Source organism: Serinus canaria, chromosome 17 (genome assembly GCF_022539315.1).
Source record: "Serinus canaria isolate serCan28SL12 chromosome 17, serCan2020, whole genome shotgun sequence".
In the NCBI taxonomy this organism is placed as follows: domain Eukaryota; kingdom Metazoa; phylum Chordata; class Aves; order Passeriformes; family Fringillidae; genus Serinus; species Serinus canaria.
Window position 1 is genome coordinate 3494405 of NC_066330.1, and position 14451 is coordinate 3508855.

Below are 14451 nucleotides of genomic sequence, written 5' to 3' on the forward strand. Positions count from 1 at the left end.
GACAGTTCCTCACCACCCTCACAAGGAAGAATTTCATTCCACTGTGTCATCTAACCCTCCAAAGGCAGGCTCTTCTGCTCTGACCTCCCAGCCCCTTCTGTTCATCAGGAGCTGAATCATCTCCATGGACTCTGGAAACTTCCAAATCTTCAACTGCTGAAAATCTAAATGTCAAAAAGCCACACAATGAAAGAGAGTTTATACTTTGCTAAGCAGTGAAAAGGGGGAATAGCTGTTTGCCTCTGCCTTTTGCTGCACACACATTTAAATCTCTTTTAGAACAGCTTCTATCTGCCAGCACCTCCAGCTAAACCTGTGCTTTTCCTCCCTCCAGGCTGCTGATTTATGGCAAGTACTGCAGCCACATGGAGTATGCCCAGAACACCCTGAACCACCTCCTTGCCAACCGGGAGGACGTGAGGCAGAAGGTGGAGGTGAGCAGGGGGCTGAGCCCTGCCACAGCTTTGGGAAGGACCTGCTGGAGCTGGGCCTGGTGTCTGGGCAATGTCTGATGGACCAGGAGAGAAAAGGGTGTCAGAGTGTGTCTGTGCTGCCACAGAGGGAGCAAAGCTGGGGCTTGTGCTCTCCTGACCCCTCGTTTTTCCCTTTTCTCCTCACCCAACCCTCACTCTGTCCTTCCTCCCCAAGTTTATCCAAGTTCAAACCAACCAGTGACTTTATTTGGGTGGGACTGGCTGGGACAAGTTCTCTGAGCTTGCAGGCCCTGTGCATCCCCAAAGCAGGAGCCACGTGGTTTTCCAAAGCCACCAGCAGCACTGGGGACCCTCAGAGGCAAACCCAAATCCCCAGGCAAACACCAGAATTCCTGCCCTGGCCTCCTCAGTGTGAATAGGGGCTGATCCAGACATTAAGGGAATCAAAGGAGCCCCACAAGGGCTGCATTGTTTGAGCTGCTGTTTTTACCCAGCTCTAATTCCTGCTTTGCTCTTGATGCTAATCAGAATTTGCCTGGCTGTCTGTCCACGTTACCTCACCTTCTGCAAATGTGCTTTGATTCCCTGTGTGAAGCCAGTTCAGGGGTAAAGCTGCAGTGAGGAATTGTGTAAAATGTGCTGGAGCATCCAGTTGCTCCCTGCTTTTGCTGTGCCTCCCTCCCTTGTGGCAGCTCTGTCAGGTCACACAGGGGGGCTGGAAATGGGTCTGGGCAAAGGCAACGGTGGCAAAACTTCCTGCAACCACAATTAGCTCATCTTAATGACCTAATGCTCATCAGTGACTCCAGAGCCACAGGCTGCCTGCTCAGTGGCAGCCCCTCCCAAATCAGCTGCAGTAGCCCAGGGAGGGGGTGGCTGAGGCAGATGGGCTTCATGTGACATTTCCCCAGGTCTGGGAGCATTGGTGCAGTGCCCTAATGAGCAGCATCTCATTAAGCATCTCATTTGCATGGCAGTGGCTGGAATTGAGGGTCCAGCCCCTGGATGAATCCCTTGATAACCTCTGTGGTGGAGCCCAGCCCTGGCTGGGTGGCTGCAAGAACCACAGGTCTGTGGGCATCAGGACTGAGTTTACAGGAGCCAAAAAAACATTCTCAAGACTTCAGAGGCTTCTTTTGGGTGGGAAGCTGTTGTTTTCTCACTGCTGATTTATTGATCTCCTTCCTAGGAATGCACACTAAAGGTCCAGGATGGGAAATTCAAGTTGCAAGATCTGCTGGTGGTTCCAATGCAGAGAGTTTTGAAGTATCACCTCCTGTTAAAAGTAAGTTTTTCAGCACTGTCACTTCTCAGTCTGCTGTAGCATCTTCCACCTCTGTCAGTGGAGGGTGAATCATTGCCAAATGCAGAGCAAGGGTTGGGATCTTTATTCCCCTTCAAATAAAATAATTACTAGAGCTACTTAACACAACATAATATTTGTGCTGTCTCCTAAAGTACAGTGACCCAGGGTAATTCTGCACTTGCTACCCACGAGAGGCACTTAATGAATATAAAACAAGCTTGCACATAATCTGATTATGTGTGAAATTCCTCCAGTCAACTCTGTGTAACAGATCTCTCAAGCACCAGCCCTTGGTGTGTTCCCTGTCCTGCAGCCACAGCTGCCTGCTGGGGCATCCCTGCATCCCTGCCACCTCCCTGGCATCCCTGCTGTCACCCTGGCATCCCTGCTGTCACCCAGGCATCCCTCCAGTCACCCTTGGAATGCCTGCAGCCACCCTGACATCCCTGTCACCACCCTGCAGCACTCAGGCAGACCCTGTCTGGTGCAGGCAGGCTCTGGGCATCTTTCCTAGCACATCCAAACTCTTTATTCATTTATATTTACTTCTATTATTTATTGATCTTTATTTATTTGTTTTTTAATATTTTATTATTTAATTTTTATTATTTAATTTTTCTTTCAGGAGCTGCTCAGCCATTCCTCAGAGCGGCCAGAGAAGCAGCAGCTGAAGGAGGCTCTGGAGGCAATGCAGGTACAGGAGGTGAAGTGGGGAGGGGGCTTTGCTGGCTGGGGGCTGCAGCAGAGCTCAGCAGCCCTCTGCTCTGTGCAACAAAAATTTGGATGGAAGATCCATCCAGGAGCAGCTGGAGGGAAGGCAAGGTCTGCTCCTTGTGGCCACACCTGTGTGTGTTGGTTGTCACTTGGTGTGGTGGCCTCAGAGCAGATCCCTTGTCAGTCCTGAGGCAGAGGGGGGAGCTGGGGTTTGTTGACAAGTCAGGACTTTTCCCTGATTGCTGTTGTGTGTGTAGAGGCTGTGCCAGATCCGGCTTTTGTTTCTGCTGGGAGGGATTTGGAGGAGCTCCAGAGGAACCAGCAAGTCAGGGAGTGTGGCAGCCATGGGAGCCTGCCCGTGTGGAGCCTTCTCTGGGTGCTGTCAGCCAGGTGCTGGGTGGGAATCCTTTAATCCACCTTTTTTTATTTCATTTTTTATCAGTGTTTTCAACAACTGATGACTTTTGGCATCAGCACTTTGCTTTGCTTCGAGTTGTTTTTTTTTTTTCAGCTTTTAGCTGGAGCCCCCAAAACCTCAGAAAAACCATCAGCAACCAAAAAAAATCAAATTGCAGGATCATCCAAATGTGTTCTGGCTGGGTTATGTCTCCCCACACACACATTCACAGCAGATCCATTGTCAGCAGAAGCTGACTGGAGGATGCTCTGGGGGGCACCTCAGGGTCCATCCCTGTGCTCGTGGTCACTTTGTTTTGTAACATTTCCTGGCCCTTACATAAGCTGGGTGACCTTTCCAGCCCTTTTGCTGCCAGCCCAGGGATCCAGGGCTGCAGTGGGGCTCTCTGTGCAGCTGAGGTGCTTTGAAGGACGTTGCACTCCCAGCCTGCTGCTGTGGCCTCAGATGAACGCTGAGCCTGGTGACAGCAGTTAAACCCCGCTCCTGGCCTCATCACCCAGCACCACTGCTGGAAAATAAACCTGGGTTTGCTCTGCCTCTGCTGCAGACTCAGCATTTGCTGCAGGAAGATGTTGATAACCATCAGGGAGGTTTCTCTCTTCTCCTCCCCATCACCAGGAGAGTGTGGGAGCAGTTCTGACCACGCTGGGCTCGGGGGGGTTGGGAATCATTCAGTTTGGTTTTAATTGATCTGTAAACCAAGGCTTAACTTCCAAGTGATGTCTTTCATCACAAGTCCAGCCTTTCTGTCTGCTGTGCTGGCAGGCAGCAGACATTGCTGCTGTCTGGGGGGAGAGCTGTGCAGGGGGTTGGATGGAGTGACATTCCCAAAGGGATTCAGCTCCCTTTTATTTTGCTGGAATAGCTGGTTCTGCAAAGCAAAGGCAGGATTTGCACCAAAAACACCCCATTTGTGGTGAGGTTTTTTGGTGCAGGTACCAATCCTCTGCCTTGGGAATGCAGGACTGAGTTCCTAGTGCTGCTGGGTGGGGGAAAGGCAGCTCCCAGTGAAATTCCAGAGCCAACATTTGCAGGTTGTTGTTTCAAGTCCTGGCTGATGCTGGGATTGTGTTTCCCTGGGATTGTTGTTTCCCTGCTCCAGAATCCTTTTGGTTGTGTCATTTCTCATCACCATCCCTGCCAGCCCTGGCCTGGTGATGTTACAAGTATTGTCACGTAGATCTGTGATTATGGGATGTGATTAACCCTCCTTGTGTTGGGGAGCTGAGCCAGGTCTGACCCGGGGGGATGTCTTAAAAAATCCCCTGCTCAGATTTAATCCAAGTTGACAAGAGCTGTTGTTGAGGTCAAGGAGGGAGCAGATAAGAAGCAAACAGGCACAGCAAATCCACTCTGAAAGGTGCAAGAAGTTGTTCCAGTGGAAGGGATGGTTCCTTCTCTTTGAGGGATGAAAATTTGGGGTTTGGGGTCACTGTGCTGCCGTGGATTCCTGCATTGCCATGGATTCATGCATTGCCATCTTCTGGGAAATGGAAAACATTGCAGCACTTGCCTGGCTGTGTCCCAGGCTGCAGTGGGGTCCTGCTCAGACTCCTGAGGGATTCAGGGAGCCAGGCTCATGTCTGTTCTCCTGGGCAAAAATCACTATTCACCCCTTTTTTTTTTTTAAGGACTTGGCCATGTACATCAATGAAGTCAAGAGGGACAAAGAGACTTTGAAGAAAATAAGTGAATTTCAGAGCTCTATAGAAAACCTGGTAAGGTGGAAAAACCTCTTGAACCCAGTTTAATTTGATTATTATTAATGTATATGGGGTTTTGGGGCAATTACTGCTTATTCTGATGTGCTGAAAGATCCCCATGAGTTCAGACTTTCCCATGGTTTGCTGATGGTCCAGAGGTGGATGCTCCATCACAAAACTGCTTTGGCTGGGATGGAGGGTGGCTTCTCTTGCTGGTGTTACACTAAAAATGTTTCTTCAGCTTTTTCTCACATAATCAGTGTAGGGAGGACACAGGAGTTCCTCAAGCTGCCCATCTGGCTTCTGTTTAAAAAGAGGTTTTCTTTTGATTTTAAGAGGATGGAGGTTAACTGAAAAGGGAGGAGAAGGTCTCCTATAAAAAGCCACCAAATCCCCAAAAATTTCAGCCAGGTATTTTAGGGAGAACTCGTCCTCCAAACTGCAGAGGTGTCAAACACTCAGCCTTGTTGCTGTGCCTCAGCAGACCTGGAGGGGTGCTGGGTTTGGGGGCTTTAAACCTTGACTTCATTAGGAAACAATGAACTTCTAATTGATGGCTATTTAACACAGACAAAATCCTTAATTATTATGGAAACCTCTAAAAAATAGCTTGTTTCAGGTGGGGAGGGGTTTGCAAAAATGCTTTGACTGCTGGGCCTTGCCCTGGGGTGCCAGTGCTGGAGCTCTGGGGGCTCCTGGGGTGCTGTGCTCATGGCCAGGCTCCCCTTGGAGCATCCTCCCTCCCCTTGCTGGGGGTGCTGCTGCTCCCAGGAGCTGTGGCAGGGCTGGAGGGTGAGTCCAGCCAGCTCTGGGATCCCCCCTGCCCAGGGCAGCATTCCAGGCTCTGAGCCCTGCTTTGCTTCCTGCAGCAAGTGAAGCTGGAGGAGTTTGGGAGGCCCAAGATCGACGGGGAGCTCAAGGTGCGCTCCATAGTGAACCACACCAAGCAGGACAGGTGAGTGGCCCCTGTCCCCAGTGTCCCCAAATGTGCCCTCATCTAATGACTCCCCTTGAGCTCATTTCTTTAATTACTGCCTGGGATTTCACTGCCATAACCCAGCATCAGTGTGAAATCACAGCAGGACACAAACACTGAAGATTGAGCTGGGGAGCTCCTCTGAGCTTTCCAAATCTTTCCCCATGGATTTTTGAATGATGTCTTTGACTGGCTTGCTTGTTTATTTGCTTGCTTTGGGCAGGTATTTATTTTTGTTTGATAAAGTGGTGATTGTCTGCAAGAGGAAAGGATACAATTATGAGCTGAAGGAAATTATTGAGCTGCTCTTCCACAAGATGACTGATGACCCCATGAATAACAAGGACATTAAGAAGGTAGGTGGGCCAAGGATTAGCTCTGGAGAGCATTTTGGAGCTGTTTCAGGGTAGTGTGTTCCCATTAGCCTTTTAAAAGAGGAAAAAAAGCTGGAAAATAAATGCTCAACTTTCAAGGCAGCCTTAAATAGCATTGGGAAATGTTTATTAATGTGGGGCTGGGCTGGATCCTTGACCTGTGTCCTGGCAGAACAGCCCTGAGGAGGCTGGGATGGTTGGAGTTAGGAGGGAGGAAGCTGCTCTCTGCTTTCTGGCCCAGTGTCAGGGAGCAAACATCAGATGGGCAAGAGAGGAGGGCAGGGAGGAGGGAGGGAAGGTCCAGGATGTTCTTTCTCCCACAAGCTGCAGGGTGGAGGAGCCTGGAAAGGCAGCTTTGCACTCCAGGCTGCCAAAATTGGCACTCGAAGTGCTGAAGGAACATCATTTCCCTGTGGTTTGGTGCTCACTCTGCAGCCATGGAGGAAAAACCTCCCAGCTCTTGCTTGAAGTGAGCTCCTTTAGCTGAATCCACTCCCGTGCCATGGGAAGAGCAGTGGGATAAGGGACACTGGGGTGAGAACAGCCAAGGGCTGCTGAGGGAATGCTGCTGGCTTTGTGTTTTAATGAAATCTCTCTCCACTTTGCTCTCCTATGCTTTCTAGTCCCATGGAAAAATGGTAAGCAGAGCACCCCTGTGGCTGTGGTGTGTTTGTGTGCAGCGTGCTGATGAGACAGGCTGAGCATATGTGCACTGGGCAGGTCAGATGTTCCTCCTGGGCTGTCACTTGCTGTCAGCCCCAGACAGAAGGGCTGGGGAGGATCCAGTGGAGCAGAAGGATCTGGGTTCTCTCATCTGCCACCATGAAATCCTGCCTGCTCCAAGTGCACAGCACCCAGGCGCTTCAGGCATCATTAACTGGGATGTGTTAGAGAAACAGGGAGCTCTCCTTCCTCCTGCTGCTGTCCCTGGCTCAGCACAGGGGGCAGGGACAGGCACTCAGAGCAGTGCCTGAGCTGTGTGAGTGGAGCTGTGGCGTGTTCTGCTGGGAGATCAGCTCTCTTTCCTCTTGCAGTGGTCCTACGGCTTCTACCTGATCCACCTGCAGGGCAAACAGGGCTTCCAGTTCTTCTGCAAGACTGAGGAGATGAAGAGGAAGTGGATGGAGCAGTTTGAAATGGCCATGTGAGCATGAGTGGCTGCTCTAGCCCGGGGTGCAGTTGCCAGGAGTGGGGGAAGAGTGTCTAAAAGTGTCTTGGGCCATCAGGTCACTGCAGAGCAGCTCTGACAGCAAAACCTGTGCTGGGGCAGCTCATGGGGCTGGATGGAGCTTGGAACTGTTCTCTGAGCATCCCCACAAAAGCATCTCTGGCACTGGGATGGGATATTGGGAAGGAATCCTTCCCTTCCCCAAAGGGTGGGCAGGCCCTGGCACAGGTGCCCAGAGCAGCTGTGGGTGCCCCTGGATCCCTGGAAGAGTTCCAGGCCAGGCTGGGCAGGGCTTGGAGTGACCTGGGACAGTGGAAGGTGTGGAATGGAAGGACACCTCACCCTGCTCCTGGCCATGGGGAAGCACCAGGCTGGAGCAGGAGCAGGCTGAGGAGGGAGGGGGGTTCTGCAGGACCTGGTCCTGAGCAGGGCAGGCCTTGGGGCTGATGGCTGACTCAGGCCAAACCCATGGGCAAAATCCTCTCTCCACAACCAAGCCCTGATCTCCTCCCACACTGGATTTGGGGTCTGTGTGGTGTCCAAGCTGTGACAGCAATGCCACAGCCCCGTGGGGACAGGCTGAGAACCCCCAGCTCCTTCCCCTCAGGTCCAACATCAAGCCAGAGAAAGCCAATGCAAATCACCACAACTTCCAGATGTACACATTTGAAAAGACAACCAACTGCAAAGCCTGCAGGATGTTCCTGAGGTGAGCAACAACCTTCTGCAGTAAAACACAGAAAGAAAAACCTCAAAGCTGAGGCTGGATTAGGATTTTCTGATTTTTTAATTTTTTTTTTTTTGTGTGTGTGTGTCACAGAGGAACCTTCTACCAGGGCTATCTTTGCCCCAAATGTGGAGCAGGTGCTCACAAGGAGTGCTTGGAGATTATTCCTCCCTGCAAGATGGGTGAGTAATTTGATGAGCAGCTCATACTGCATGTGAATGATCTGATAAATTCACTTTATAAATCTCTGATGGTTTGTTAATGCATTAAAAAATACAAATATGCTCCCAGCCCACCTTCCAGGGCTGTAATTCATGTTGGTTGATGGTTTCAAATACAAACAAAGCAGCCAAAATTCTCTAAAACAAAGAGTTAATCCCATGGATGGCAGGGAATCCCAGCAGCTCTGTGCAGGGGTGGGCATTGAAGAGAGATTATCAATTCTTCATCATTTACCAGTGAAAGCAGGAGGGTCTGCAGCAGGGAGAGCATCTCTGATGAACAGAGAGCTCCTCTCTGGAGCCCAAATGTCCCAAAGGACAGCCAAAAGTTGGCTGTCAGTCCTTGGTCTGAACTGGGCCAAGCTGGGACTGCCCTGTGCTCACCCAGGGCACAACCCTGGTGATGCTCCAGGGAGGGTCACAGGGGGGGTTGGGAAGATTTTGGGTGAGGAGTGGAGGGAGGGAGGAACAGAACTGCAGAACTTGGTGGCAGTGAGGGAATGGCCCTGTCTGGTTCAGCCCCTCCCAGAGCAGAGCAGTGACTCGAGTGTCCCCACCTCTGCTTTGCCCTTCCTGCTTCAGCTTCACCCCCTGGTGCTGCTCCAGAGCATCAGGAGAGCCAGGAAATGGGGTTTGTTGGCTGTTAAATTAACCCCTCACCCCACCATTTCTCTTGCAGGTTCCTCAGCAGACCAGGTAGGTGCTTTGGCCTGCTCCTCACCCCTGGGTCCTTGTCCAGCTCATGGGAAGAGCCAGCAGTGGCCTCAGAGGGGTCTCACCTGTGGGACAGGGCTGGGGACCAGTGGGACAGGGCTGGGGACCAGTGGGACAGGGCTGGGGGCCAGTGGGACAGGGCTGGGGACCAGTGGGACAGGAGTGGAGACCACTGGGACAGGACTGGGGGCCAGTGGGACAGGACTGGGGACCAGTGGCCTCCTCTCCAGCCCAGAACTGGCCCAGTTTAAGCAGCCCCAGAGCCCTCAGGAGGTGCCAGCACCCAGCCGGGGTGAGCACCATGGGCTGGGGGGGTACCAGGGAGATTTGGGGGGACGTTTTCTCATGCCAGTGGCATCAGGTGGGTGCTCGTGGGGAGAGCTGAGGCTGATGTGTCCTCACTGTTTTTTTCCTCTTTCTTTGCAGGATTCACTGGGTGCAGGACCTGGTAAGGGCATTGCTGTGGGACAGAGGGCAGGGACAGGTTGTGGCTGCAGGAATGCCCAACACTGGCTGTGTGGGAGGGGGAGGCTCCTTCCAAACACCCAGGAAGGAGCTTTAGTGCCTGCAGAAGGGTCCTGTGCTCCCTCAGGGCCAGCCATGGGGCACTGGGGACTCTCCTGTCCCTGCTGCCCCAGAATTTCTTTGGTGCCCTCGTGCCCCTGGCCAGCCCTGGGCCACCAAAGCTTGTGCCCATCACACCCAGGAGAGCCTGGCACAACATCCTGGTGCCAAATCAACCTCCAGGGCAGAGCAGGCATGTTCTGGCAGGGAGATTTGTTGCTGATGGGCAGCATCTTCCTGCTGCCATGTCCAGTGTGCTCAGGGCTCTGATGGGCCATCAGTCACAAAGGTTACTGCAGCAACTTTTATCTTCCTGTGTTTAAAACTTGCCTGGACAGAGCTCTGGGCCTGCCCTGCCCCTGCTGGGGCTCAAAGGAGAAGAACAATTTGTTTTTGTGCTGTTTCTGATGGAAGGAAAGCCAAGCCTGGCAAAAAGAAACCTGAATCAAATTTGTGGTTAGGAAAAAAACAACAAAAACCCAACAAAACAAGCACAGAGTGCTCTTGCTGGGAGGGGAGAGGCAGAGGTGGGGAGGCATTTTGAGGATAAACACTGTGGGTTTGGTGCAGTGGGGGAAGTTTATTTAATGTGCAGTTGTTGGCCAGACAAGTGGACTTTGACTGGAGCTTCAGGGGCGTTTTGAGTCCCAGGTCCAGCTGATATTCAGTGGTAGCTGAGTGGTCACTGGTCCCTTTTGCAATTGTGGGGTCACTGCTGAGCCTGGCAGGGCTTGCTGCTGGCCAGGCATTGCCTGGCAAGGGCTCCTCTCCTTGATTTCCCTCACCTCTCCTGGATTTGAGCTCCTTGGTGAGGCTCAGATCCAGGTGCAGGGCTGGGAGCTGGAGCTTCAGCTTGGCTGGCTCCTTCCTGGGTTTATTTTTGCTCAGGGAACTCAATCATGCATGGAACTGCAGGAGCCAAGAACGTTCACTGTGGACACCATTCCTTTCTGCTTTCATGTTTCCTGCCCCTAAATCCTGCCTGCTGTGCCCTGTCAGGGGGTGAGGAGAGCAGGCTGCAGGAGGGGTGCTTCTCTTTGGGCTTTTTTTCAGCTGGGACAAGGTTGTGAAACTGTTTTGCTTCTCTGCCAGGTCCTAAAATGGTGGCTGTTCAGAATTACCATGGAACCCCAGCCCCTCCTGGGAAGCCAGTGCTGACCTTTCAGATTGGGGACGTGATGGAGCTGCTCAGGGGGGACCCTGACTCACCATGGTGGGAGGTGAGGGTGATTCCTTTTGGGAAACTCCTACACCAGTGACTTCTGCATTATCCCTTTGATTTTGGGGCTTTCGTGGTGCAGGGGTGAGCTGGGGGTTGGGAGGCAGTTGGGGGCCTGTCCCCACCCCTGCCCAGTGCCACCAGTGCTCCCAGTGCTCGCCCCAGTCTGATGCCCAGCTTGGCTTTGCAGGGGAGGCTGCTGCAGACGAAGAAGTCGGGTTATTTCCCCAGCTCCTCGGTGAAACCCTGCCCCGTGGATGCCAGGGTAAGTGCCAGAGAGGGGATGGAGCTGGCACTGCCAGCTGGGTGCAGCTGCTGGGGTTGTCCCTGACACTCTTCTCAGCCTTCTCCTCAAGACCCCAATCCTTCCCTGGACCTTCAGCGAGGCCTCTGCTCACAGGGGAGGTGGATTCCTCCTGCCATGGTGCCAGGGCAGGGCAGTGCCAGCCCTGTTCCCAAGGCTGGGCCTGGCATCCTCATTTCCAGCTCTGTTCCTTCTCTGACCCAGGAGCAGAGTGCTGGAGATCAGGCCCAGTGCAGCAAAACTGCATTTGGTTTGTTTTAATTGCTTTTAGCTGCTTGCTGTAATGTTGTCAGCTGCTTCCCAATTAAAAACCACTCAGGTAAATGAACAAACACAGCCTGCTCACCCCAGCTGGGAGCTGGGAGGGAAATGCTCAGCTACAACACTGCCCTCCTCTGCCCAAGCCCAGAATCCAGGGCATGGCTTGGCAGAGGGAAGGCTCCCGTGGAGAGGAGCATCCCACCCGTGCTGCACAGCCTGAGGAGCTGCTGGCTCTTCCCTAATGAGCAATTCTCCTTTTGCAGCCCCCCAACAGCCGGCCGCCCTCGCGGGAGATCGACTACACAGCCTACCCGTGGTGAGTGGGCACAGAGCCAGACCAGCCTGCCCTTGTGGGTGCTGCTTGCTCAGGAACCCACTCCAGCAAGGAATTCCACCTGCAGACCAGCAGAGCTCTGCATCCAGCTTTCTCTGTGGCCCAGGAGATGCCACGGTGGTGGTTGGGGGGTGTTGAAAGCCCTGGCAGCAGCTGTGGGGATTTCTTCACTGGTGGAGAGGGTTAGAGGCAAAAAGAGAGATGCTGGTTTCTCTTCCCGTTTTCTGTGCCCAGAAAGTGGTTGTGGGAGAGAGGAGGCAACTCCTGCCTTGGCAGGAGAGGCTGTGCTTGGCTTGCCTGCTGCTCCTTCTCTCCAGCTCCAGCCAGGTTTATGAATTCATGGATATAAATTATCCCTGCTCTTCAGCTCTTGCTGAGGCCTCATTAACCTGGAGACTGATTCAATTAGTGGGTTTTTCCAGGTGTCAGGTACTTCAAAGGGAAGAGGCCACTCTCTGTGTGCTTCAGTTGCTCAGCAGCTTCTTGTGTATCTCAGGGCACTTCCCTTCCTGCTCAGGATATTTCAGATGTTTCTCCACCAGCCTTCCACCCTGCATGCCTTTAAAAGAGATGTCTCTTTTTATCCAAAACGTGTCTGTTCAAAGATACAAATTCATTTTAATGAACTAAATGAACTAATTAACCTCTGGGCTCAGGTTTGCAGGGAACATGGAGAGGCATCAGACAGACAACCTGCTCAAGTCCCACGTCAGTGGCACCTACCTGATCCGGGAGCGGCCGGCTGAGGCCGAGCGCTTCGCCATCAGTATTAAGTGAGTAATTCCCCCTTTAGGAACTTAATAACCCAACATTTCTCACCCACAGAGGACGAGCCAGGGCTGGAGCACATGGCTGTGGTTTTTTTGGCAGGTTCAACGAGGAGGTGAAGCACATCAAGGTGGTGGAGAAGGACAACTGGATCCACATCACGGAGGCCAAGAAGTTTGAGAGCTTGCTGGTGGGTGTTTGTTCCCCCTTGTAGCACTGTCTCTGCAAGTCATGCAGGGAGTGGCAGAGACAGCCAGGTGCCTCTCCTTCCTTCCCAGGAGCTGGTTGAGTACTACCAGAGCCACTCTCTGAAGGAGAGCTTCAAGCAGCTGGACACAACTCTGAAATACCCCTACAAATCCCGGGAGCGCTCTACCTCCAGGACCTTCACCCGCTCCCCAGGTAAAACCCAGCTTGGCTCTCCTGGAAACCCTGCCCCTTCCTGCCAGCTCTGGGAGCAGTGGAGGAAGGAATTGACAGCTTCTCTGTAGGGTTTGAGTTGCTCACTTTGCAGATAAATCCTTCAGGGCTGGTGGCATTTTCAGGATGGGTCTGGCCGGAGGTGGTGGGGTCAGGGGGGTCTCTGAAGGGGCAGTTTTTGCTGGGACAGGCTGGTTCCTCTGCTGTGGTTTTCCACCCTGTGGTTTGCCCACCCTCTGGTTGGGAGCAGAGGTGTGATGTTCACTTTGTGGGATTTAGCTTGTCTTTCCCACCCACGTGAGATTTTTGTGTTTTAATGGCTCTGGTTCCAGTGTCACTTGTGGTGGTTTGAATCCCAGTGGGACTCCTTTAATGGAGGTGAGGGGTGAAAGGGTAAGTCTGTGTCTGAAAGAAAGGAGAAATCAAAATAAATGGGAAGAAAAAAGTGCAATAATGCAAGATGTTGTTTTGTCCAAAGGCCTGAGTGCAGAACTAGCTGCTTTGTGGGGAAAAATCGAAATATTTTTTTCTATGGTATATTTAGAAAAGAGTATCAAAGGAAGATAGGTTTTAAAAGTTGATTAAATACCTTTTTGCATGAAATACAACCCTAGGATGAATTTGGAGCCCCCAATGGCTGTGGGGCTGTGGCCAGACCTTTTCTCAGCTGTCCCAGCTCGGAGCCCCCTGCACAAGACCCTCTGCATGCTTTGCCCTGTATCCCTCCATCAGCTTTTAAAGCATTGTGCCTTATAATATTTTATTTTAATTTCCTTTTTAATGCGTGTTCTGCCTCTTTCTGTTTCTCTCTAACCTCTTTGCAGCCTCCTGCGCTTCCTACAACTTTTCTTTTCTCAGTCCTCAGGGCCTCAACTTTTCTTCTCAGAGCTCCTCCAGTCCCTTCTGGTCAGGTACCAGTGCCTCTCCCTGCTGGAGAGACCTGCCACCATCCCCAGCTTGAAAGCCATCACCAGTGGGACCTGTGGGGTCCCCCCTGTCCCTCCATCCCCACAGGCAGTTCAGGGGGTCCCCAGTGCTGCCCTGGGAAATCAGTTAATTAGGTTAATTAACCGTGGCTTGGTTGGCAGCAAAATGCACTCCCCCCTCTCCCCAAAATCAAGGCAGGGAGGAGATGGACTTGTTGCTGTTTGAGAAAAGGGGCTAAAATTACCCAAAAAGAAAAAAAGAGTGGGTGTAGCACTTTGGGATCTCATGATGTACTTCAAGCTCGACCTGCTTTTCCCATGTGTCTCACCCTGAGCATCAGCATCTCCCCCTGTCCCAGTGTGCCCCTCCTGGTCCTCCAGGAGAACATCCCAGTGTCCTGCAGGGTTTGAGCTCTGCTCGCTGGGGCTGCTCAGGAGCCCCTTGCTGAGGGGACAGGGACACACCTGTGCTCTCAGGTGTGTTTTGGGGCTCAGTGTCCCTGCAGAGAGTGCAGTGTCATCCTTTCCAAGCTGTCATCCTCCCTCCTGATGGGATCAGAGCAGAATCCTGGCAGATTTTCTCCCCATTGAAGTTTTTATCTTTCAGTCTCGACAGAGAAAATCACCAGCAAAGCCACATGTGCCTTCCTTGTTTGGGAAGAGCATTTAACTTTTCAAATCTAAATCTGGGATTTTGAGATTCTCTGACTGCACAGAAAGTATTGCAGGAAGTGATCTGTGTAGCAAGGGGCTCTGAGCAAGCTCCTGATGGCAGAGCTCAAAGCTGCCATGATTTCTGTCCATCCTCCAGCCTGGCTGCCAGGCCAGGATGGACAAACCCTCCAGTGGTTGCACATTGTTTGTCCAGCACCATCATCATCCTCATCTCCTTCCATCCCA

At 52.3% G+C, this 14451-nt stretch overlaps 1 protein-coding gene across 2 annotated transcripts in view; it reads left to right on the top strand.

Annotated features, from left to right (window-relative positions):
* Positions 1-14451, top strand: part of VAV2 (vav guanine nucleotide exchange factor 2) — a 110219-nt gene that overhangs the window by 90738 nt on the left and 5030 nt on the right. The window contains exons 9-26 of one of the 2 annotated variants that reach the window (XM_050981152.1): positions 335-434; positions 1624-1719; positions 2366-2434; positions 4504-4590; positions 5445-5530; positions 5775-5907; positions 6960-7069; positions 7701-7802; positions 7914-8002; positions 8721-8737; positions 9182-9203; positions 10412-10539; positions 10729-10803; positions 11367-11419; positions 12094-12210; positions 12308-12395; positions 12484-12607; positions 13450-13536. In XM_050981152.1, coding sequence (XP_050837109.1) covers positions 335-434; positions 1624-1719; positions 2366-2434; positions 4504-4590; positions 5445-5530; positions 5775-5907; positions 6960-7069; positions 7701-7802; positions 7914-8002; positions 8721-8737; positions 9182-9203; positions 10412-10539; positions 10729-10803; positions 11367-11419; positions 12094-12210; positions 12308-12395; positions 12484-12607; positions 13450-13536 — 1583 coding nt within the window. The remainder of the gene's footprint in view (positions 1-334; positions 435-1623; positions 1720-2365; positions 2435-4503; positions 4591-5444; positions 5531-5774; positions 5908-6959; positions 7070-7700; positions 7803-7913; positions 8003-8720; positions 8738-9181; positions 9204-10411; positions 10540-10728; positions 10804-11366; positions 11420-12093; positions 12211-12307; positions 12396-12483; positions 12608-13449; positions 13537-14451) is intronic. The other variant, XM_030230146.2, reaches the window with a different exon arrangement.